General features: G+C 36.4%; 1 protein-coding gene across 1 annotated transcript; it reads left to right on the top strand.

Annotated features, from left to right (window-relative positions):
* Positions 1-3309: 3309 nt before the first annotated feature.
* On the top strand, positions 3310-23728 carry lima1b (LIM domain and actin binding 1b). Its single transcript, XM_065242007.2, has 11 exons — positions 3310-3657; positions 8173-8302; positions 9443-9488; positions 12637-13014; positions 14027-14084; positions 14554-14651; positions 16026-16103; positions 18216-18252; positions 18567-18640; positions 20467-20600; positions 21641-23728. Exons 2-11 carry the CDS (start codon positions 8181-8183, stop codon positions 22968-22970), a joined length of 2355 nt encoding a protein of 784 aa, XP_065098079.1. The 5' UTR covers positions 3310-3657; positions 8173-8180; the 3' UTR covers positions 22971-23728.
* Positions 23729-23941: the final 213 nt, after the last annotated feature.

Raw genomic sequence — 23941 nt, 5'->3', positions numbered from 1 at the left:
GTTCCATTAAACTTGCTAATTATTCATCAAGAGAAGTAAGCAAAATAATACCATTACACTTCATTTCAATTCAAATAGCACATGCCAACAACTTACACTGTTTGACTTTTTCCTTACAAAGGAGTTAAGAATTTTATTCCGCTTTAAATCATGGATACAGCGCGAGGGACCGCAGATACAAGCATAAGCGTGTGACGTAACGTGTGATGCCTGATAAATGCAGTTATTGCAAATTCGCGAGCAATAAAACACCAACATCTCATCTAACGTTAAGTATACACACTTAATCAGTAACATGAAATTAAGCAAGCAGCATTAATTAACTGACCGCACTCATCCAGCTGCCGTGCTGCTCCTCTTTACAAATGACTGACAGAGGTGTCTGTGGCGCCTGTAAGACCTATCAGATATTCACTGACTGAACTACGATATCAACGCTTTTCTACCGAACAGTTGTCCAAAAAGCCCTTACATTTAGGTGCTTTTCTGAAGCAATAAACAACCAAGTGGTTAAGTTGATAAGACCAGATATCATATTAATTGATTAATATTCATATTACAATCATATTAATGTAACCGTAGTCCAATTTCGGCGGGAACATGCCGTGGAATAGCGAATCAACCATTATAACGGATACGTTCAAAAATAACAGAAAAAGCACGATGCATATTAAACATAAAACATTTTATGTGTGAATAAAATAATGTTACGCGTTTTAAACATTGACTTATTGACTTGATATTTCCTTACCTCAATGCACTTTCTCGATGATCACGCAGACAGCCGTTAAACTCTCCAGTCTCGTGTAATCTCTATATGGGGAGGCTGTAATCTCGCGAGATTACCTCGCTACTTTTTTAGTCAGGATCAAACATTCCAAACTGACTTGTATGAATTAAACCGATAAAAGTCTTGATGTATTTTATTATTAATGGTATTCTTAAAATTTATATTTAACATGTTATATTTAAGACACTGTGATGAAAATATAATAACAATAAAACAACAATAATAATAGTTTATTTGCATGTGTCTATTACATTTTTAACTCTCCCAATTACTTTTGGTAAATTTTTAAATAGTATTTTTATCAGTTTCATAAAACGAGTTTTTACAGCTTTTTACTGAATGATTCACAAATTACAATGTCATTAAACATTTATTTTATTGACCCTTTGCAACTGTTTACCATTCACTGTTGTTTCAACGTTGTGTCAACGTTGAACAAACAACTAAGCTTTTTCAACCAAATTTCAACGTTGAAGGTCGGTCATATGACTGCTTGGATCATTCAATATCAAGCTTCGATATCAGATTAAATTGACCTTTTATAGTATATGCAATTATAGTGTCATTTTAAATGTGAACTACTTGTAAACATGCTAGGATTTAAATAAATAAAAAAAACACATGCAAAATACATAGACCTACAACTTTCAAGATGTTAAAAATGAGTCTCATTGATTTACAATGAGTAATAAATATACTTTTACAGACATTGTTTTGACATAAATTTAACATCAATTTGACATCTTATTTCCTGACATCAAATCAACATCGATTTAATGTCATTGATATTGACCTGAGATATAGGGACCAGAAAAAACATGTCAGATCGATACCTTTGTTGGGCCTCTTTACAACCACAAGGAAATAATTACAAAATATAATGAAAATATGCATATTCATGCACGTTATACATGGTGGTCAAAATCTTGACTATTTGTTGATGTCAAATTGACGTCAAGGTGCCCGCTGGGTAGTTCATGTAGAAAGTGAACTTTCCCAACACTAAGAATATGTATATAAATAATTATGATAAAAGGTTAAGAAACCTGTTGTACTGATGCGATGACCAGTTATAGTTTTAGTGCTAGTAAGACTATTTAGATGTGCAGATTAATTCAGGACTTTGTGTAGACATATTTTATAATAAGTATTATGAGGTGGTCCGCGAAAATTCTTGATTACAAATAGTGGTCCACACACACAAAAAGTTTGAAAACCCCTGACATACATGATATTTCTCTGATAAGTATTGTTTAAAACTTTACAGTATAAATGCTGCCATCTAAGTTTAAACAGTGGCTAAACACAAACTCTTCATGATCCATAGCAGCACACACGTGTAATATCATGTACAGTAGTAGCCGGGACCTCCAGTTGTGACTAAATGACACAAATTAGGATTGTTTACACATTATTTTCCCCACACGGTACATTTTTGTAACTCCAGATTTCACTCTCTTAAAAAAGCACAGATTTGAAAAGCTCTGTGTCTCTGATTGGCCAGCTAATCTGTACGTTGCGATTGGTCTAAATATCTGACGTCAGTCGGAAATATGATGCTCCTTACCATGTTTGAAATATTCGGTTGCTAACATGAGTAAACTTACAGGCTGTGAGTCCGAAGCAGGAGGATATATGATAATGAGCGTCGTGTCAACTTCAACAGGCCCAGGAAGTAAACTGTTGCCTACAATCCACGTGTTTGTTGTAGTTCAAGAAAAGAGATTTTCTTTGGAGACGATTACTCACGACATTGTTTACTTTGAGGTTTGTACCTTTTGCATATGGTTAACATGAACTAATACACACTTACACACCAAAGTAAATTTAAAAACGTGAATCGGACAATAGGTGCTCTTTAAACACTGTTCATTTAAGTACTTAATTGCTCAATAATTGACTTGCGTTAATTTTTACCCCCTAATAGTTACAAATTGCAGCATAATTATGTTTATTTGAAAATGTTAAAAGGTTTGCATGAGGATTAGGGTTAAGTTAAGGGGGTTGGGTTAGTTAATAATAGTTTGTAAAAATCATTACAAAATCCTCACGATGTATAAAAACAAATGTGTGTGTGTGGGCGCGCTGGTATGTGTGTGTACAGCAAAACTTTAATTGTGAGCAAATTAAATTGTGAGTTATGTATTCAAATGCAATTCCTAAGGGTTAAGGGCTTATTCAAATGACTGAACTTAAACATCTTACTACTAATTTTAATGATTAAAAATTAATTATGAATGATGAACTCTGACATGATCTAAATTCTGTAAACAGAACAAAGACACATTGCACTTTAATCAAGTCAGTACATACTAGTCAGTCATCTCTTGTTCAGTTAACCCATTGCATCAGGGCTTCTCAAACCTGTCCTAAAGAAGGGCCTAGTAATGCACATTTTGTATGTTTTCCCTCATCTGACACACCTGATTCAACTGATCAGATGAGAGAAACATACAAAATGTGCTGGACTAGGACAAGTCTGAGACGCCCTGCATTAGAACAGCAGAAACGTTAAATAGCACAGGTACACACACACACCTCGGCTACTGTGCCACACCTGTCAGGTGACACACGATGCCTGAGTCCACCGGTGCTGGCTGTCACATGATGAGACTTCAGCCACTCCTGGTGGACCTTTCTCTTGACTCCTCCCTTTGTAAAGTCACACGGGACAAACTCACCTCAACAGGCACAGCAAGCAGTGTCAGATATCGGTCACATATAAGGTTTTCTCCAGAGTGACTCATCGAAAAGCAGGTGTAATTGAACTGCAGTCTTCAATAAGAAAATACAAGACACACTGAACCTTTGAACCACAAACACAACCTTTGACAGAAGACAGGAGAAACTGCATTTGGCTTACAGAGGTGGGTCTCTCAAATATTCATGCTGAGAAGAAACTGATGAATAGCAATGAACTTAGAAAGTTTCTGTATTTTTCAGCTAAAAACAAATTAAAAGTTAGACATTTCTTAGATTTTAGTCAGACGTAAACAGACGTGCAGTTTAGCAGGAGGTTTGAAAGGTTTTCCGCCAGCCGGTATTCCACGTCAGGTGATGATCCAGTTTGACAACTAACCTTTTGAGGAAGAGGAAAGCCTTTGTGTTCTGCCAGAGTGACAGCAGTGCAGAGCAGACAAGACAAACATGTATGCACACTTAACTGCTAAGTAAAACGAAGAAGAAAAAAACGGATTTAAACCAGCCATTATACCTTCACCTAGTTTTGTTTGGAAAACTGTTAACTGCAAACTCTGACTTGTATGCAAAGCAAACTCACCTATGAGTGACCTAATGTCTTCAGTCTGCTTCTCCAAACAGTGCAACCCTGTATCTCTTAAAAAATGAAGTTATAGTTTATATAAAAAAACCCTGTTTATAGGTGAATACACAAGTAGGCGCTTGTTTTTTGTTTGCATTTCGTGTATGTATATTGTGTATTCAGGTGTCTTTGCTCTTGATGACTCAGTGTTTAGGTCTTTGCTTTGGTTACAGTGTGTCAATCATTACTGAGGGCGTATATCAAAATGAGCGATCAAAGGTCTTTATTTGTTCCTCTAAATGAAACATGACACTGATACTCAACTAAAAGTGTATTTTTGTTTTTTCAAAAAGAAAACAATCCATAACTACATTTCTAAATAGCTGTACAGGTCATACTGCTGGATAGTATATGTAAATGTATATATATAATGGACTTTTAAAGTTTTCTTTCAATGCTGAAATACTTCCTGTATAAAACTTTCAACTATATAAACACTATCATAACATTGCTGTTTTGTTTGTCTAAGCATGCATTGTCTCATTAAGCGAGTTATATAAACTCAGACCTGCAGAGTCAGTTTTGAGTTGGCAAAATGAAACAAATGCACTGTGATCTCACTATAAAATCTCTCTTTCAACACCCTGTGGCAAAAACAGCAGCATGTGAAACACAGAGACAGACAGCACGGTTTAGTTTTTGTGTGACATCAATAAATAATGATGAAAAATAGACATTTCTACACATTAACACAGCAAGAAAAAACTGCTGGTAGACGGCTGCTAAAAATAAACCTATACTCAATACTGCAGTATTACAATACTAAACACAGGATTAAAACTAAGTCCTGTACACTACTCACTTTTTGCCTATGACTGATAGTTGACAATTTTCATGTGTTGACTTCCATGAAACAAATGCATTCAAAATGCCTCAAAACATCACACAATAACTGTAAGTCACTTAACTTGTGTTGGCAAGGCCGAATTTATGCATTGGCAATCTACAGTAGACAGGTGCCTATGCTTGCATGTCCAGTGGAGGCCGAAATAATATTTATTATCATCATTAATTGTTGTTATTGGTGTTATTATTTCACTCTAATGCTAAAATATCAGAAGACAATGACTGTATAAATGACGAAATGTAAAATATCTTGTATGTTTGGTAATGGAAAATGGACGTGGATAAACCAGTTATTTTATCTGTTGTTTAATATGTGGTGGAATTATGTCACCTATAAAAGCTTTTGCAGTATTAATGGTTTCCCATTCATCAAAGTATCTCGGGGCCTAGGGTGAAGTCTGTTTTGTAAATTAACATTGATTTGTGAGAAATATCATATTATTCTATGTTAAAAGATGTGAGTGGCACTTTGTGGTGAATTATTATGCCAAGCTTTTGGAAAATAATTGCTGCGCTTCTCGCCCGGTGTGCAACACCCTTTAAAAAAATGAGGAAGAAAACAACCAACTTTTAGTTTTGTTTGCTTTTTGGGTTGTAAAAAAATGGGCCTAAGATATCTTTTTCCCTATGTCACACAGTAAGAGGTAAATCTCGCCCTGTTTGTGAGAGGCTCATCTAATACGGCAACATTGGTTTAACCAATGCCATTTGCTATAGGTTGATCAATAGCAGACAGCAGGGGAGTGCTTGGAAACATGTTTTTTTATTATTTTTCCAGTTTTGTTTAATGACACCAGAAGACCAAAAATAACTGTCTGGTTTTGTCTAAGATTAATAGAGCACAGACTGGAAAGTATTTCCACTTCTGTGAAGCCAGGAAAATCAGACATCCCCTAAAATATCTGAAAGGGAGCAGCCTGCATTACAATGCTGGTGATATTATCAATGAGAAAATAAAATGTGAATGAATCGATGAGTCTAATGGAAGCTTTTCTATGTATGCACACAAAAACTATTTTAGTTTTTCCTATTTTTATTTTTTATATGATGTATTTCTTATGCATTCCAGTAACGCAGACTAAGCACTATATTTTTAATTATTACTACATTTTGTGTTTCCAGCAGTGTTTGTCTATTGGTATAGGTAGATCAAAACTTTTATTTGTTCGCCGTTAAATTAAAATGTCGTCAGTACTCACTCTTGTATATGAGGACAATCCAACTTGGGCACGGTTCAAGGCAACCACCCAGTCTGAATACGCCCTTAATTTGTTTTATATTAAACCCTTTAGAACACAAATATAGACCGTTTCAGCAGTAACAATATAAACAAGCGGCTGTCACGGTCCGCACGTAACTTCCGGTAAACTCCGCTAAGAATAAATAACAACAAAGTTCTTTAAACGTAGTTTATTTATATAACAAGCAAAAAAACAACACATAGATTACCTAAGAAACCAAAACATTTGTTATTTTTGACGAGGCATTCGTTCAAGAGATCAGTTTAGTAACTAGTCAGACCATTATAAAAACGAAACCGGAAGTAAGGTTCGGATCCAGACGTGTATCACGTGCGTCCGATGAAACCGTCTATACAGCACAAGTTGCATGAATTATTTTATAATAGCTTTTGTGTCATTTGGAAGCAAGAGGCGTTCACTATATTATAAGGAAAAAACGAAAACAACAGTTACTTCCTTTTTGTTTACGAAAAATGAAATAAGGGGTTTAAACAATACAATGGTGAGTACATAATGACAAAATGTTCGTTTCTGAATCTCTCTCAGTCAGTCAGTAGCAGCTTTCAGGTCAAAGTCCTCATTTTATAGCCAATTCCAGTATGAGTGCGACTGTCATGATGTAACATCATCATACATTAATAGACAAATGACCCATACCTTAAACAAATACTTACTTGATGTCTAATATTTAATCCTATCTATTAGATTGTCTAACCCTCACAGGGTTAGGTTTAGGGTTGGGTTTAGGTTGGGGGAGGGGTTAGTCCTGCACTGAATTTTTTTTATATCTACTTAAAAATTTCTTGATTTAATCATGTAAAAATGTCTTTACATATTTATTATTATATACCACAGTTATTACTCAATAGGGCTTTCACAATGTGCTTAACCCCGGGTTATCTTCACTCTAAGCCCCACTTTTAACCCTGGGTTAAGGAGCGTTTCACACTTGTAATTCAGAAGCGGGGTTATCCCTGAAATTAACCCAGGGTTATGAAACGCCGCTTCAAAGTAGGGTTAGCACCGCTGTTGTGAGATTAACCCCACATTGTGGTGCCAGTCGTGTGCAGTGTGAAAGGAAGAAGTGTTAGAATGTTCTGGCTCGATGCTGAGCACCAGACAGACAGCCAATCAGAAACTGAAGAGCACATACCTCATATTACCATCTGGGTATTGAAAACACCTGAATAGGCTTTATGCCCAGCTGCACTACTTCCTGAACTTCAGCCAGCTCCTTGTTTCCTGTCTGCCATTATTGGACAAACTGATTAATCCAGATGTGCCTGACCTCAGTAGTCACAACAACAATAATCAGGCACACCTGGATTAATCAATTTGTTTGTGACTACTGAGGTCAGGCACACCTGGATTAATCAGTTTGTCCAATAATGGCAGACATGAAACAAGGAGCTGGCTGAAGTTCATGAAATAGTGCAGCTGGGCATAACGCCTATTAGAGTAAAAATTACATCCCGGGGGACACAGAAGTGCGAGACAAGCATGTGTTTATTTAGAATTACTCAATTACTCACATTTTAATGTTATTTTGACTCAAATTTTGGTAAAAAAAAAAACAAGAATTAAAATCTACTAAGGCACATAATCATTTCTTACTGTGTGGATGTTTTCTAAGGGATGTAGCAAAATCTGACAAGGTAGCAAAAATCAACAGAACAAGTGGGGTTGATCGAGGTGCCCTTGAGACACGCTGTGCGTGTGTTTGTGTGTGTGTGTGTCTTTTTGTTTACGACTTGCAATGCGTGTTTTCACTACAATGCATATCATTTTTTTCAGGTATATTTCACATTACTTTCACTTCATAGTTTAACTTCATGACATAAATATGTAAATGTATATGTGTATTGACTAGATTGTTGTCTTTTTATGAAGTTGTATTTGTTCATTGTGGTTTGTGTAAATCCATTAATAAACATTTATCTTTATTTCATATTTTCATAAATGTTTTATTGTAGAGGCAGAAATGGACTCAGGGCCATTTAGCAGGAAACAGTGGGCGTCGCAGTCTTTACGGATAACAGCCAAAGAGATCTCATTGGTTGGAAGTCGTGGTAAAAGCAATGCCATCGCTGAACGCTTTTCAAAGTAAGAGAACTGTCTACATATGATAACATTTTTAAGAGGATTGTGTGAACTTTAATGAAAAGCCTATACTGTGTGTGCAAAATTCTGCACAGTTCTGAAGAACACACTTTAGATGAATCCAGGACTAAGCCTTAGATATTATTAGGACATTAAAGTCATTTATACAAATATACCTAAAACAATACAAGTGTGCCTTGGTTTTATAGGTCACTTTCAGTACAGTTTATTCGTATGAAATCCATGAAATAAAACTGGAATTTTGTTGGTTATTAGTTGAAAGATGTCAGTGCGTGTGTCTATTAGGCCAGTGTTTCTCAACCCTGGTCCTCAAGGATCCCCTTCCAGAATGTTTTAGATGTCTCCTTAATTAACACACCTGATTTAAATGATTAGCTTGATATGGAGACATTCTGGAAGGAGGCTGATGAGTTGGTTCAGGTGTTTTAAATAAGGAGACATCTAAAACTTTCTGGAAGGGGGTCCTTGAGGACCAGGGTTGAGAAACACTGTATTAGGCTAATGCTTATATTCTTGTTAAAGTAAATATTAATATATTTACAGTGGTAGGATGAAACATCATTCTTTAAACTGTGTACTGCAATAGGACACATGCCAATACAGGACAAAATTGCACTTGTCAAGCACTTTATAAATTCATGTCCCCTGGAATAGCAATGAACATCATTCATTATACTATTCCAGTTCTTACACTTCTAAAACTAAAGGTACTTCATGATGCAAGAACCTTTTTTGGCTTAATCAAACCTTTGAAGAGGTCTTTATAATGAACCTTAAAAATCCAAAAGGTTCATAAAAGGTTCTTCAGATTATACAAAGGTATGAAAGAAACCTTTGACTGAATGGTTCTTTGAGGAACCAACAATGGCTCTTCTATGGCATTGCTGTGAAGACAAGCACCTTTATTTTTAAGAGTCTAATTGTTGCTTAAAACAACAATTCAAGCTTGATATTTTAAATTTGAACATCCAGTGAGAATAATAGGATAACAGCCTTTATACAATCACATTTTATAATATAGTTCTTTCAATCAGATACATTGATACAGTGATAAAAAGTTGACTGTAATGTAAGGTTTATAGTAATATTAACAAGTTTGTTTGTTTGTTTGTTTGTTTTTAGATATCAGAAAGCTGCTGAGGAGAATAGTGCAGACAGAAAAAAGCCAGTAAGTTCTCCTAAAGTATTTTAATAATATGTTTAATTTTTATAGCGCCTTTACCATGCTCAGGGAAACTTTACAAAGACAGTTATAATAGATCAAACAATTTACAATTAAAGAGAACACAGAAATGTGCAGTAGACATTTGCCACCGTCCAAGACATACAGTAAGTGATTGCATATCGCAAGAGTTTAAATATATACATACAGAATGAATGGTAGTACTGAGTAAACAGATAAGTTTTGAGTTTACTTTATAAAGGTTACTGCTACTGTCACTTTAATCAAATATGGTGGCATTAGTCATAATGTGTCAGGTACCTTTATTTAAACCTACACTTTTCTGAACAAAGTGGCTCTTCAGGAAAAAGTCAGTATTTAGTTTGACCTTCCTTGGCACTAAGCACATCTTTTGGGGAGACTGAAGTCCTGAAGTAATCTTCTGTACTAATTGGTTACCATGCTTGGCCTTGAGGTAACGTCACTTCATTTATTTAGCTCCCAAGAAACTAGCTGGGAAAAGGTTATTTAAGGAGCATGCGGTGTACAGGGTACCGCCTACAGTAGCTTATTTTTATATATCCATAGGTATATGTGTCAAAACACAATAGACATACTGGTCTGGTTGGTAACATGGACAATTAATCAGTATCACACACAGAACACCTGTAATTTATAAAAATTAGGCTATGTTTTTTTTTTCTTTTGAATAATTGTCAGATTAATTCTTCAGATGTTTGGTCAAATATGAAAAGAATGACTATTGATTTGTGGTGTGCTGGTAACCTGGACAAATGATGCATAATTTGGTGCTTTTTATTCAAATGAATATACTGTTGTTTTAGAGCAGTGGTGCGATTGCATTTATAATTGGGTGATACTACACTATCTTCTTGGTTTATCTCCTAATGTAGTGTTTCCCAATCCTGGTCCTCAAGTACCCCCTTTCAGAAAGTTTTAGATGTCTCCTTATTTAAAACACCTGATTCAACTCATCAGCATTCTTCCAAAATGGTAAACATGTCTCCCTAACAAGCTGATGAGTTAAATCAGGTGTGTTAAATAAGGAGACATCTAAAACTTTCTGGGTGGGAGTACTTGAGGACCAGGGTTGGGAAACAATGTCCTAATGTAATACTTTAAGCATTTACATTTTAAAAATTTTCAACTTAAAGTGGGCATGTGATTTTTGATGCCACACTATATATCCTGACCCTAATGTTAAACCCCTTTTTATTAAGCCTGCATTCATTGGGATAAAATGGGTTAACATGCTCATGTAAGGACTTTTCAGAATAGACAGAAAAGAGTTAAATTTCATCACATGCATCATTCTCTGTCTGCAGGTTTCACTGCAGGCATCTTTTACTCATCCCCCACCCCTCTATTACACACACACACACATGCACGGACGCACACACATTCTTTCTCTCTTTTCTCCTTCATTTCTTCATATGAGTTTTTCAAAGATTCTGGATTCAAGTGTCTTCTAGTAGTCTGTCAGAGTATTATCACTGATGTGACATCCAAGGAGCACAGAGCAAGCAGAATGGAGAACAAACTGAAATATCAACCTGTCCAACCCGGTCTTTCCTCCCATCTCACACAACTTTTCTTTGATGTGTCTCATTTGAAAAGGTTTCACAAAAACTGTGGTTGCATGAATGTTTTATGCTCTTTCTTCTGAGTGTATTATTGTGGGCTGGAGAGATGAGACAAAACAAGATAAAAAAACTTTTTTGTTTGAATTGCCAATGCTTTGAATACAATTCTTCTGCTACATCAGTGTTAGAAGAAATATGCCTGTAGTTTGGTGAAATTACAGTTTTACAGTGCAGAAATTACAGTGCTTTACAGGTAATAATGTGGTATGGTTGTGATTCATTCCTGAATATGTTTTCATCAACCCTGTCTGGACGTATTTTTCCTAATTTTTCCTCATTCTAAAATAAAGTCTGTAAACATGGCGTCGTCTCAAGAAATATCGGTGTACACATGAAACCACCGAAACTGACAAAAAATCGATGTAGTATACATGTCAGACCAGTATGTGGCGTTGTAATTCTGCCACTGAGATACACTAAAAATGGAGAAGACGACATGGGAGCTTGCGTATGAACCTTGTTGTTTACAATAATTTGTTGCTCATCGTAGTAGCAAATAGGTTTAAAAGGGTGCCAGTGAATTTCCAGAAACTTTCCATGTGTTCAATACTTATTCCCTGTGTCATTTTACTTTTTTACATTTTACATTTATTATGACTCAACTTGTATACTTAAATGTTCTGATTTCTTTGTATGAATTAAATATTTGGCTTGATGGCTACATCTGGTGGAAATTATGTGTATGAAAACAAACCATGGTTTTATTGTGGTAAAAGTGTAGAAACCATAGTTTTTTTGTGTATAGATTTCTATCAGCAAAACCATGGTTTTACTACACTAACCATGGTTTAATTATGGTTTCTGAAAACCATAATTGTCAAAACCATGGTTATTTTGTGGTACCATGGTTTTACTACAGTAACCATGGTTTTTTGGTTTTAACTGTAGTAAAACCATGGTTAATTTTTGTAAGGGAATAGCCCACTCAGAAGTGCCTTTACTGACAAAAATTCTGATGTGTCAAAAACTTATTTTCCCCGCTGTATGTCCTATTATTTGCATTTAGATCCATTTTATGCCTTTTAATGGACTACATGTTACACAGATATTTATACAATTTGTACCAATGTGTACTTTTGAGGCACTTATATGCACTCTTTAGGTACAGAACAAATGTGTACTTTTTGAAAGGCTATCATGCCAGCTTAGTTTTTAATCTTTTTTTCTGAGAAGGTCGTTTGATGATTATTCAAGATTGTGGAAAATAGCAACAATGAAAAATGAATAGGTTGTTACTTTTATTGTTAGTGATCTGACCAAAACTGCTAACTTGAAAGTTTAAGTGTAACGTGTACTGCAGGCATTTGTATTTTAGACGTGAATGATACATAATGCTCATTATTAAGGAGACGAACTTAATGATCAGCATTATATAAAAGACAACAAAAGTAAAACTCTAATAGCAACACCTGCTATCATGGCAAACTTCACTCATATTATTTGAATGTCTGCTTATTTTTCACATAATAAATCTCACTTCCCCTGTCTAGTCTGCTGACAGTTTGTCTTCATCCTTGCGATCTGGAAACCTGAGCTTGCTGAAGAAACGCTGGGAACATAAGGACAAAGCTGCTCCTCAGCCGAGTGTGGCACCTGTAAGCAAAGCGACCCATTCCATTTTCTCCAAACCCAGCGCCCCACCAGAACCAAACAAACTCGTGCAACAGGCCAGCTCGACCCAGCAGCCAGTGTCCCATGAGAGACCCGGAAAAATAAAGCGAGAGATGGAGACCAAACAGGAGAGGAGGGTGGAGGAAGTGGCAGAAAACAGAGCTGAATCAGATCCACGATCTCAATCTTCTTCTGTGGAGAAAACTGCCGTCCCTCTCAACAGCCGCAAAATGACGTTTGAAAAAGAGAAAAGCAAGGTGAGATAATGAGACAATCTCTGTGTGCTGTTTTCTTACTTTGCTTTGATTGTAGCTTGAATACCTTAATAACATCTGTTTCTTTATGTGATAAATATCAAAGATAATTTTCCAAATTTCCATTCATGTAGTAATGAAAAAAATTAAATTTTTATATCATAAAATTAAACGTACTATTTGCTGTAATAAAGCAAATTAAATGGCTATTAGCTTTAAACTAAAATGTAATACTGTTTATTTCGGGATCGCAAAAAAGTTATTAATTCAGAAATGAATTGAAAGCCCATACTGGATCTTACTCGCCTCTTTCCAGCTTGGTAATGCCATTGAAAACTGCCCAATTTCTTACACTCCAAAAAGCACATTCATTATAAAAGACTCCATTGGGTTATTAAATCAATGTCTTCTTAAGTTAAAGAATACGTTTGTAAAAAAATCTTATTTTGATCTTATTTAGTCATTAATTCACATGTTTCTTTTGTGTCACGTTACTAAACAGGCACATGACAACATGTGACAAACTTGTGAAAACGAATGAGATTTGACGTGCTGCCACCATAGTTGTTCTTCAACATAGTTGTTTTACTAGTATGCGGAAATGTTCCATAACTGATGAACTTCACTAGATAACACATAAAATGCAGGATTTCCAAAAAATGTGACTCTGCGACTCTGCACTTTAAGAAAGAATGAGTTAATTTTTGTTTAATGTAAATTTAATGTTAATTAACAGATCATATGTCATTTTAGAACATTATGTGCCAAGCTATCGGCATTGGTATTGGCCGATATTTGTCTGAATAATCGGCTAACAGTATCTGCGGAAAAATTTAATATTGATGCATCTCTAATGCATACACACGACTTTGTGCATGAAATGTGAAAACGGACGTCTTCACGAACAAATCATGATTCAACAAAAACTTTCAGACTGAAATTTCTTCTAAATGTATGAAAAGTTATCAGCGAATTATACATCTGTCTGATGTCTCAGGGTTACTATTTTTTTCAGGTACAGACAGAAGCAAGCAGCATCACAGAGGACATGGACACACAGACTGGAAACATAGGTAAATTTTACATAAAAGGAAAGGAATGGTTAAACATGAAGAGAGAACTCCTTAAAGCAGGAAAAGCACAACTAAAAAGCTAAACATTTAAACGTTATGCAGGTTGACAAAAGTCACGTTTTAAACTCTGGGATGTTGGTTGCCTTTTGACATATTAAATATAGTAATAATGTAGAGTTTGTCATGTTCTGTATTGTTCAATGTAGTAGTATTTTAAACATTTCCCTAATTTTTTATTTTATTTTTACATTTATTGATTAAGCATTCTTTCTTCCAAACTGACTTACAGTTGAAAAACCAATACGCTATTTGTCTTAAGAATATAATAAACATGAGAAGTGTCAGTAATAGTTTTAGTGACAACGTTCAGATATAAGCTGCCAGGACACACAATCATTAAATGCATGTGCTTTGAGGTTATGATAATTGCATGTTTCTGCTTTATTATTAACTGAGATTACTGTCACAGGTACACCCAGTCTGAAGCGCAGTGCTTCTGTAAGAGACAGGATGGCGAAGTATCAGCTTGCAGTCACCAGACAGGCCACCTCTACTACACCACGCTCTGTGAGTATATTTAGCCACAGTTTACACACAGAGCTCTAGGATTTTGCTAAAACATGATAATTTAAAGGCATAACAGTTTAAAATCCAATGTGTGCAGTTCCCTATCTGTCACAAATTTTGTCAATGCAATGGCATTAGGGGTTGATACAGGGAGCCTCAATGACTTCTGATATTCAATATAAGGCCAATGAGAATTGGCAAGTGAAATTTACTCATTCAGGTTTGGTCTTCAAAGCGAGAAGTTGACACGCATTGTTGACCAGAGGTACTGAAATGAGTTTGTATTGTATGGGGTGGGAACAGATGAGTGCAGGGTGTTCCCTTTACAGCAAGCTAAGCTAAATGATCACCATGCTAGCAGAGGTTCTTTTTAAAGACGCCATTCAGTCAGTGACGTCTTCCTGGTTGTGGTCAATATTTTTCACCATTCCCGACGTCTCTCGTTAGTGGGCCGTGCCTTCTAGTGTTAGTGAATGGTTCACGTCCTTACTGCAAGAAAACAACAATGGCAGAGTTGCGGTCACTGTTGGCTCATTGTCCTGGTCCTTTTTAAGCCAGGGCTCTACTAGGCATCTGTAGATGCTTTAAGGTTGTACCTGTTTGCAGATAGGTGTGCTTCTTGATGTGTATACCCACATTCGGATAGGTGCTTTCCTTCCTGCAGGAAAAGTTGGAGGTTAGACATCCCCTTTTCCTTGAAAGTGTGTATGAACAGAATCGCCGCACATTGCGACACAGTCCCTGAGCATACACGACCTGGTCATTAGGTTTCTTAGGGTTGCCATAAGGCTGTATCTCATTCCCTCTTGTGACCCTATCTGGGCCACATTCCCAAAGTTCCCACAACTTCTTATACTTTTTGCAAGGGCTCCAAGCAGATCCTTGTCTGTTTTGGTGGATTGCAGTAGGGGAAGCTTTCTCCAATAGTTAATAAGATAGATGACATGCGTTATATTAACTAGACATGCCTTTCAAACTTATTGTGACATGATTGTCAAGTATGGTAGCCCAAACTCGAAATGTGACGTCTGCCTTTAACCCATCCTAGTGAGTAGTGAACACATGCAGTGCAAGTCGACACCCGAAGCAGTGCCCTGGGTGCACTTGGGGGAAATGGGCCTTGCTCAAGGGCACCTATCGGTCACTACCTTGGGGGTCCCGGCAACTTGGAGGTTACAAGACCGACTCTCTAACCATTAGGCCACAACTGCCCCACCCATGGAAATGACCCTGAAAAGAGCTGGAGTGTTACATTCATTGATAATTTGCAGTAATACAATGAACAGTAGTGTAAAATGCATAGAAAATAATTGTTGTTATATAGAGTATTGGATCATTGTGTATTGACTTGACGTGGTTGTCACTTTTATACAGGTTAACCAATCAGAGGGAAGTATTCCCAGCATGGATCATAACGAGAATACGCCCCCCAGAAGTGATGAAAAGACAGTGGTGCGTACATGTTTTATAATGTGTATAAAAGTATAAGAAAGACCAGTTACACTTCACATTCGTATTCTGCTTGGGTTTAGAAATGTGGTCATATCTGATAAGGACTTTCAGTTTAAAACATAGATGAAAGCACTTAAAACACTTGAGATTGACAAAAGTGCTCATAGTGAAACATACAAAGTTTTATGTCAATACACAAAATTTATGCGACAATGCAGCTGCATGATCATTTGGGCGTCTTCTTGTCAAATTTGTATCAATAACACGAACTTCATAACTTTTGGCTAGGAGTGTCTCTGTATGTTTTATGCCAAATTTGCCCCCGTTTCAAAATCTTTTAACACATTGGGCCCTATTTTAACGTTCTGAGTTTGTGGGCGGATCTTGGGCGCTGTTGCTATTTTCCCGGCGGGAGAAATAACTCTTGCGCCAGGCGCAAATCAATAAGGGGTTGGTCTGAAGTAGGTTCATTATTCATAGGTGTGGTTTGGGCGTTACGTCAAATAAACCAATCAGAACGCTAGCCAACATTCCCTTTAAACGCAAGGGCGCAAGTTCCATGGCGGGTTGCTATTATTATGACGGATTTACCAGGCGCACGCCAGGAGCGGTTTACAGCCGAGGAGACCCACGTTCTTGTAAGAGCAGTCAAAGACAGAGAAGTTGTTTTGTATGGGGATAGGAGAAACCCACCCAAATCAGCGTTGGTTAAACAGGCGTGAGAGGAAATAGCCACAGTCTCATCAGCTGGCATCCCCATCATTGCGCCAAGTGCTACAATAATGTCAGGAGACGGGGAATCCCAAGCTTGCCAGCATAAATCGGGCACGCCGTGCAACGGGAGGTGGATCTGCCTCTACACAGACGCCAGCAGAGGACATCGCTGCGTCCACCCTCACCGCTGAAAGGGTTTGGGGGCTTTGAAATCGGACCCAAGAAATGCCAATACAAAGCAAGGTCCAACCCCAAAGTAAACTTACAAATCAAGTTCATATACATTAAGGTTTCTTATGAAAACATTTTAATTATCATTTACATAAAATAAATGTAATACAGCCACACAACAAACTTATGAAAATATTTGTATCGTTATTTGCATGAGAATTTTTTAACGCAGCCACACAATAACTAAAAACTATCACCACAATGCTCACCACTATGATTCCCCTTATCTCATGTGTTAATATTTTTTATTGTAACAGTTTATGATTTGCAAAAATAACTGTTGCATCTGTGTAGATTAGATAAGCAAATTGTGTGCGCGTTGTGCACGCTATACATTATGGTCAAGCATGCGCCCTTAAAATAGCATAATGAACAACGCGCAACGCGCCACTGACTTTAAACTTTTTTTTTCTGTTCAGTGGCGCAATTGTTTTTGAAACGGCAAAATAGCATCAGGGATGGTTTGCGCCGCAACACGCCTCCTTTTTTGCGCAGAACCGCCCAGGGAGCGCAAGTTCATTCCCTAGTTTGCGGAAGTGCGTCTGTGGCGGGAAAAACCCGCTGTGCGCTGGTGCAAAATACGAATGATACATGCGTCACTGACAAAGTCAATTGCGCTGGGTGCAAGATAGGGCCCAATATGTGTTGATTTTGTGTTAAAATAAAACAGAAGATGTGTTGAAAGTAACACACTAAATGTGTTGTTCAAATAATATCACAAATATGTGTGTATTCTGGAACAACACATTTTGTGTGTTGTCCCTAAACTAATACTGATTGTGTTGTTTTTAACACATCCGTGTAGCCGAAATGTCGCACCGATGAAAATTGGGTATTGTTAATATATAAAACTATTCTAATCTCATGATTTATGACCAAAGTTTTCAGAAGTTATAATCAAAAGTATTTTGATTTATCAAAAAATTTTCATATCTCAGGACCAGTAGGTGTCACTGTGACAAAACTGTGCATGTATGTTCAGGTCAAAACTGTGATGACATACAGCTCTGGAAAAAATGAAGAAGAGTCCACTCCAAATTTGCATTTAAATTATTTTCCAGTCTTTACATTCCAGTGTAGTGTCAAAATCCAAACATAATGCTCAAACACTATTTTATTTTGATATTTTTATTTTCTCCTTCATCTTTCTCTCTGATTGTTAAACAGAACACATTTCCAGAGTCAAACTGTCCAAAGACCAATGGTGAGTTCATTTTTGTCTCTATGCAATTCTGTAATAAAGCCTTGAGTTGATTTTATCATTCGGATAAATGTTTTTGCATGCATTTATGTGTTTATTGTCACTAGTTTATATTCATTAGACACAATTAGATTAAATGTGTAAATAATTTGTATAACCATTCTTACATAAATGTTATTCCATTCAATATGACATTTGACATACAAATGGATTTATGAGTGATTTATCTTAAGAAAGTTGATAAAGCTGGTGTCTAAAAGGTAGTTAATGCAACATGCAATATCTTGTGACCTGTCATGTATTTGTGTGTCCGTAAGGTATGCATGTTCCCACAACAAGTCTCACAACAGCTCCTGTTTCAGAGAAAAAAGATCCACCTAAACCATTGAAGGTTAGTAGCATAAAAAATAATTTCTACCAAAGTAAATTATATCATAACTGTAACAAAAGACATTACCCTGCAACATAAAATGATTGATTGGCATTGGTTTAACTCTGCATAGAGAAAACAATATTACGGCTAATGTAACTAAAAATGATGCATCTTATCATTTGTGTTAGTCAGTCGTATTAACTATGCAATTTTGTTAAAATGCTTTAAAGCTTGTTAGGCAGTCTGTTACCAGTCAGTATGAGATTTTATAAACACAACATGCTTAAGGGGATAGTTCACTCAAAAATAAATATTCTGTCATTTTCTCATCCTCATGTTGTTCTAAACCAGTATGAGTTTATTTTTTCTGATGAACACAAAAGGAGATATTTTGATAAATGATTGAAAGCACACAGTTGATTGTAACCATTGACTTCTATAGATGGATTTCAGTCACGTGACCTTTTACATCATGCCGCCATCTTTAGGACCTACCGAGTACCAGTAGGCTATTGACAAGCATTGGCTACCTTGCTACGATTTACGGATTTCTTATCTTTTACTGTCTATGATTCTTACGGATACAGTAAAGGGCTACGAAAGACAACATGTCGCATCTCGACTGTCATGAAAATAAACGCTACTTTAAAAAAATATATCTTGGTTAGGGTGTGATGCCTTCTCGATCCCTGATGCGTTCTTCCAGCCGCTGTCCGCTGCTACCGAACTACCACTATTTTACAACATAAGAAGGTGCGACACAACATGAAACTTTGCTCGAAGTATCGCCTGGATCTCTACACATGAATGCGAGCATTGAGAACATTGTTTGTGTACACAGAGTTTACTAAAAATAAAGGTTTTGTTACAACTGACTTTGGCTGTTATGGTGTCCGCTTGTCATCTCTGCCAGACGTAAATAATCGATTTCCGAAGGGGAATGAATGAATATCATATGAGGCTCCTTTTTCATCTAGAAGGTCAATATTGTTTTTCACTTGCGACAAAACAACGACTTATCCGTGCATTTTTATGGAACTATGCTTTAGGAGATATCAATCTTTACAATCCTCCCTCCTTACGTCGCAATTGGAGATCGATACATCTTGACTGGGAAGAAGGCGGCGAGCTGACGCCAAATCATCCAAAGTCAGTTGTTCAAAACCTTCTTTTTAGTTAACTCTCTGTTCACAAACAATGTTCTCAATGCTCGAGTTCACGTGTAGAGACATAGGCGATACTTCGAGCAAAATATCATATTGTGTTGAGCCTTCTTAGTGTTTTTAAAATAGCGATTTTGATGCTCACAGCATATTGAAGGCATAGCTTCTAGTTCTTTTGCGACCACTTCAAGTCCTTAAAATGGCGGAAGACAAGTGAGTGACGTCAGCTGATATCCATGTATAGTAGGAAAAACAAATGACAAAATTTAAATTTTTGGGTGAACTGTCCCTTTAAAGGAATAGTTCATCTAAATATAAACATTATCTTCTCACTCTTTCTCATGTCATCTAAGCTAAACTGAAACTGAGCAAAATTCAGATACAGTGATAAATCAATAACTTATATATATATATATATATATATCATTGGTCATCACGCGTTTTGTAAATAATTGTCAATTTGGTGCATTTCATCATGAGACAAACAAAAGCCAATCAACTTTATGAAGCTTTGACATTTTTGATTCCCAATAAAAAGATCATTTTAATGTCATTATGTATCAAATTTTTAGACAGTATTATTTCTTTGTATTTATCTGAGGAAGGATGGCATGAGTGAGTAAATGATGAAGTACTCTTTTAATACTGAAGAGATGTTTATACTGTTGTTTGTATGGACAGAAGTTTTATCTGCCTGTAAAGGAGAGCTGTGTATCGTGCCAGAAGACTGTTTACCCGCTGGAGAAAATGATCGCAGATCAGCAGATTTACCACAAGAGTTGCTTCTGCTGTGCCTTCTGCAGTACCAAACTCAGGTCATTTTAAAACACCTAACATATCAGTGACTTAGTTTATAGAAAGATTTTTATAGAAATCTTATAGTACTTACAAAACTTACAGTAGAAATCTTTGGGGTTAAAACTTTGGTTAATAAGGGACACTTTTTAGTGCTACTGCTGTGCATTAATTGGTTCAATGTAAATATTTGGATCATGTCTCTTTCTGTGTGTTATTGCTGGATTTACATAGTTAAATCATTGTAAATGAACAGTAAGCTACAGTATTATATCACAGCAGTAACGCATGTAATGTTTAAGTGGTATGGTTAAAATTGTAAAACAGTATGATAGTTGTTTACTTTATAGACTTAATTGGCAAGTTAAAATAATTTTCTGTACTCACAGATGTTGACAAACATCAGTTGTTCAAGGATTATATTACTTTAGGCCATGTACGGTTAGGGCCATAAATATTGGGACAGAGGCACATTTTATGTTATTTGAGCTGTTTTCCAACATTTCTTTTAGTCATATAATGATATTGGCTTAAAGTACAGACTCTCGCTTTACATAGGGGGTTTACATATGGTCTGTATCACTGGCATGGAGATCTACCTGAACCACATGATGTGGATTCACAGCCACAGTTTTTAAATGCAAATGGCACACTTATAATCAACTCCAGACCTTTAACATCCTTCGTTTAAGATTAAATGATTTAAAAAATAGACAGCACCTGTCCATAAAATAGCTTTAAAGTCAACTTTACCCCTTTAAAAGCAGAAGCTATATACTAAACGACTGTAATTCCTAAATCTTTCAGCCAGTTTGGATATAAATACCCTTTATGTAAAGTTAAGAGTCTACACTTAAAGCCAACATTTATATAACTGTAACTGGAAAAATTTTTGGTAAACAACTGAAATAACACAAAGTGTGCCTCTGCCCCAATATTTATGAGCTTCTTATGACTGTATGTCATACTGTAATACAACAAACTGTCACAAAGTAATAACAGGGAGGATATCTTGCAATTAAAAAATCTTGTCTCTTTTTTTTCCTTTTCATTTGGTCAGTTTGGGGACCTTTGCATCATTACATGGCCACATCTACTGTAAACCTCACTTCAGCCAGCTTTTCAAGTCTAAAGGCAACTACGACGAGGGCTTTGGTCATCGTCCTCATAAGGAACTGTGGACACCGCGGGCAACGGAAGATGAGACTGAGATAAGTGAAAAGCCAAAGGCTTCTGTGGCAGATCCTTCGTTGGTTCTCATAAAGCCTGAAAACAAAGAACAGCTGAGCCCCAAAAACGAGGAGCTGTCGCAGTCAAAATTCACTGACCACATCACAGCTCTCGAGAATAAAGTTCAAGCCACCAGCTCCATACAAAGATCACAAACCACTGTACCAGAAACAAGAAGAAAGAGAGTCGCATGGCCACCACCTGCTGACAGTGAGGGAAGCTCCAAAGTATCCAGCACACCCGCTGAAGGTGGAAAGGGGCCATCCAGGCTTTTCCGAACAAAGTGGCCTCCAGAGGGGGAAGCTCCACCTTCTCAAAAGAGCTTCGAAAGAGCAGAACTGAAAAGCCTGCGACGTAGTTCATCTCTCAAGGAGCGGAGCCGTCCCTTTTCTGTAGCACCTGGCCTGACACTCTCCAAGCCTTCAGAACAAGAGTTCAGATCTTCTGGTGTGCCTAGACGAGGCTCACTGAAGGAGCTTCGCTCGCTGTCAATATCAAAAATAGAGAAAACTGAAGTGCAAACTGAGGAGAATGAGTTAAAGAATAAAGATACCACTTCCAAAGAGGATGCACAGATATCTACTGAGCTCAAGAAGGAAACGATGCCCCATTCTATTCTGAAACAGCCAAAAATAAAAGAGATTCCATTACAGCAAACAGAGAAGGAAACTCAGCAACAAACTAAAAAGGAAATTCAGCTTCATCAAACAAAAACTGAGACTCAGCTACAAGCAAAAAAGGAGTCTGAGTCACAACAAATAATAAAAGAACCAAAAAAGGAAATCCAGTCACAACAAGGGAATAAAGAGGCTGATCCACAACAATTAATAAAAGAGGCGGGGCCACAAGAAACTAAAGAGGAAACTCGGCTTCATCAAACAAAAACTGAGACTCAGCTACAAGCAAAAAGTGAGTCTGAGCCACAAGAAGGAATAAATGGGGTTCTGAAAGGTCCTGGGAAAGATGAGAATAAAACCCTCTCTCTTCCACATGTGGAAAATAAAGCCCACAGGACATCCCAGGATGTGGGCTTCTGGGATGATGAGGAAACTGAAGAGTCTCTGACTGTGGAGGAAATAATCAAGAGGAATCGGTATTATGACGATGAAGATAATGATGATGATGATGATGATGATGAGGAGGAAGTGGCACTAGTTTGACCGTATACATCATTGATCTTAATAATTACCATACAGTTCATAATTTTAATCTGAATTAAAAGAGATGCAAAATACACCAATTTTAAGTATTAAAAACAACATGCACATGTACATGATATCATGGACAATGTATAATGTGGACAAACATTCAACTGTGCAAAAATACAAGTTTCTTTCATTGGGAAACTAAAAGGTTGTTTAATAAAAATGTTTTAAAATGTATGACAAAAAAGCAGCCACAACAAGAGGCCAGAAAAGATAAAGAACTCCTTCATAACTGTTAAAACAGCATCTCAGGGTGATTCCTTAACATGCTGCTTGAAAAACTGCCATTTTTGCAAAGAGTGAATACACTGAAGTTCACAGTTTAAGAGATTATTAAAAAAATATATGGAATAAATTAATAAAAGCGTGAGCGAGCCTACATTTTTAAATGTTTTTAGTGTATATTTTTAGTACTGTTAATCTTTTGACCTATTATAACTGCAAGATATTTTTCTCAAATTGTTGTCTAACCTTCTAGAGATTTGTGTTATCATCATAATGGCAATAGTTAAACAGACTAACCTTTCTATTCTTTATTTTATGAAGTATTTTCCTCTGTTTATTAAACGTTGTACATACTAAAACCTTTTTAGTGAAATTAGTGGAGATCATTTTTGGAAAAGACAAGAATGTGTTTTTGTTTCCCGTTTCTGTAACATGATTTAGTAGTTACTAAAAAAAGTAATAAAATAAAATGAAGTTTTTAAGACTGAGCCTATTGTGTGTATTTTTTATACTATGTGAGAGGAAATGTTTAATTGCTGAAACCACCTTGTAACACTGAAAAAAACGTCTGGAAAATATTTTCCATGCAAAAAATGAATAGTTTTAAACTACCCCAGAAAGGTATTTTTTCTATTTTCTGTTAGAATTGTTTCTATTTTTTACCATCACCAAGCTGATGTGATCCTTCCACAGTACCAGGT

This window comes from Paramisgurnus dabryanus, chromosome 14 (assembly GCF_030506205.2).
Source record: "Paramisgurnus dabryanus chromosome 14, PD_genome_1.1, whole genome shotgun sequence".
Taxonomy (NCBI): Eukaryota; Metazoa; Chordata; class Actinopteri; order Cypriniformes; family Cobitidae; genus Paramisgurnus; species Paramisgurnus dabryanus.
This window is presented reverse-complemented; position numbering and strand designations above follow the sequence as displayed.

Bases quoted from the DNA above. Each gene is read 5' to 3' on its own strand.
- lima1b (XM_065242007.2), top strand. From the start codon at position 8,181: ATGGACTCAGGGCCATTTAGCAGGAAACAGTGGGCGTCGCAGTCTTTA. The intron at 9,489-12,636 runs GTAAGTTCTCCT...TCCCCTGTCTAG, and splicing joins GTGCAGACAGAAAAAAGCCA to TCTGCTGACAGTTTGTCTTC. The intron at 16,104-18,215 runs GTGCGTACATGT...ATTGTTAAACAG, and splicing joins GAAGTGATGAAAAGACAGTG to AACACATTTCCAGAGTCAAA.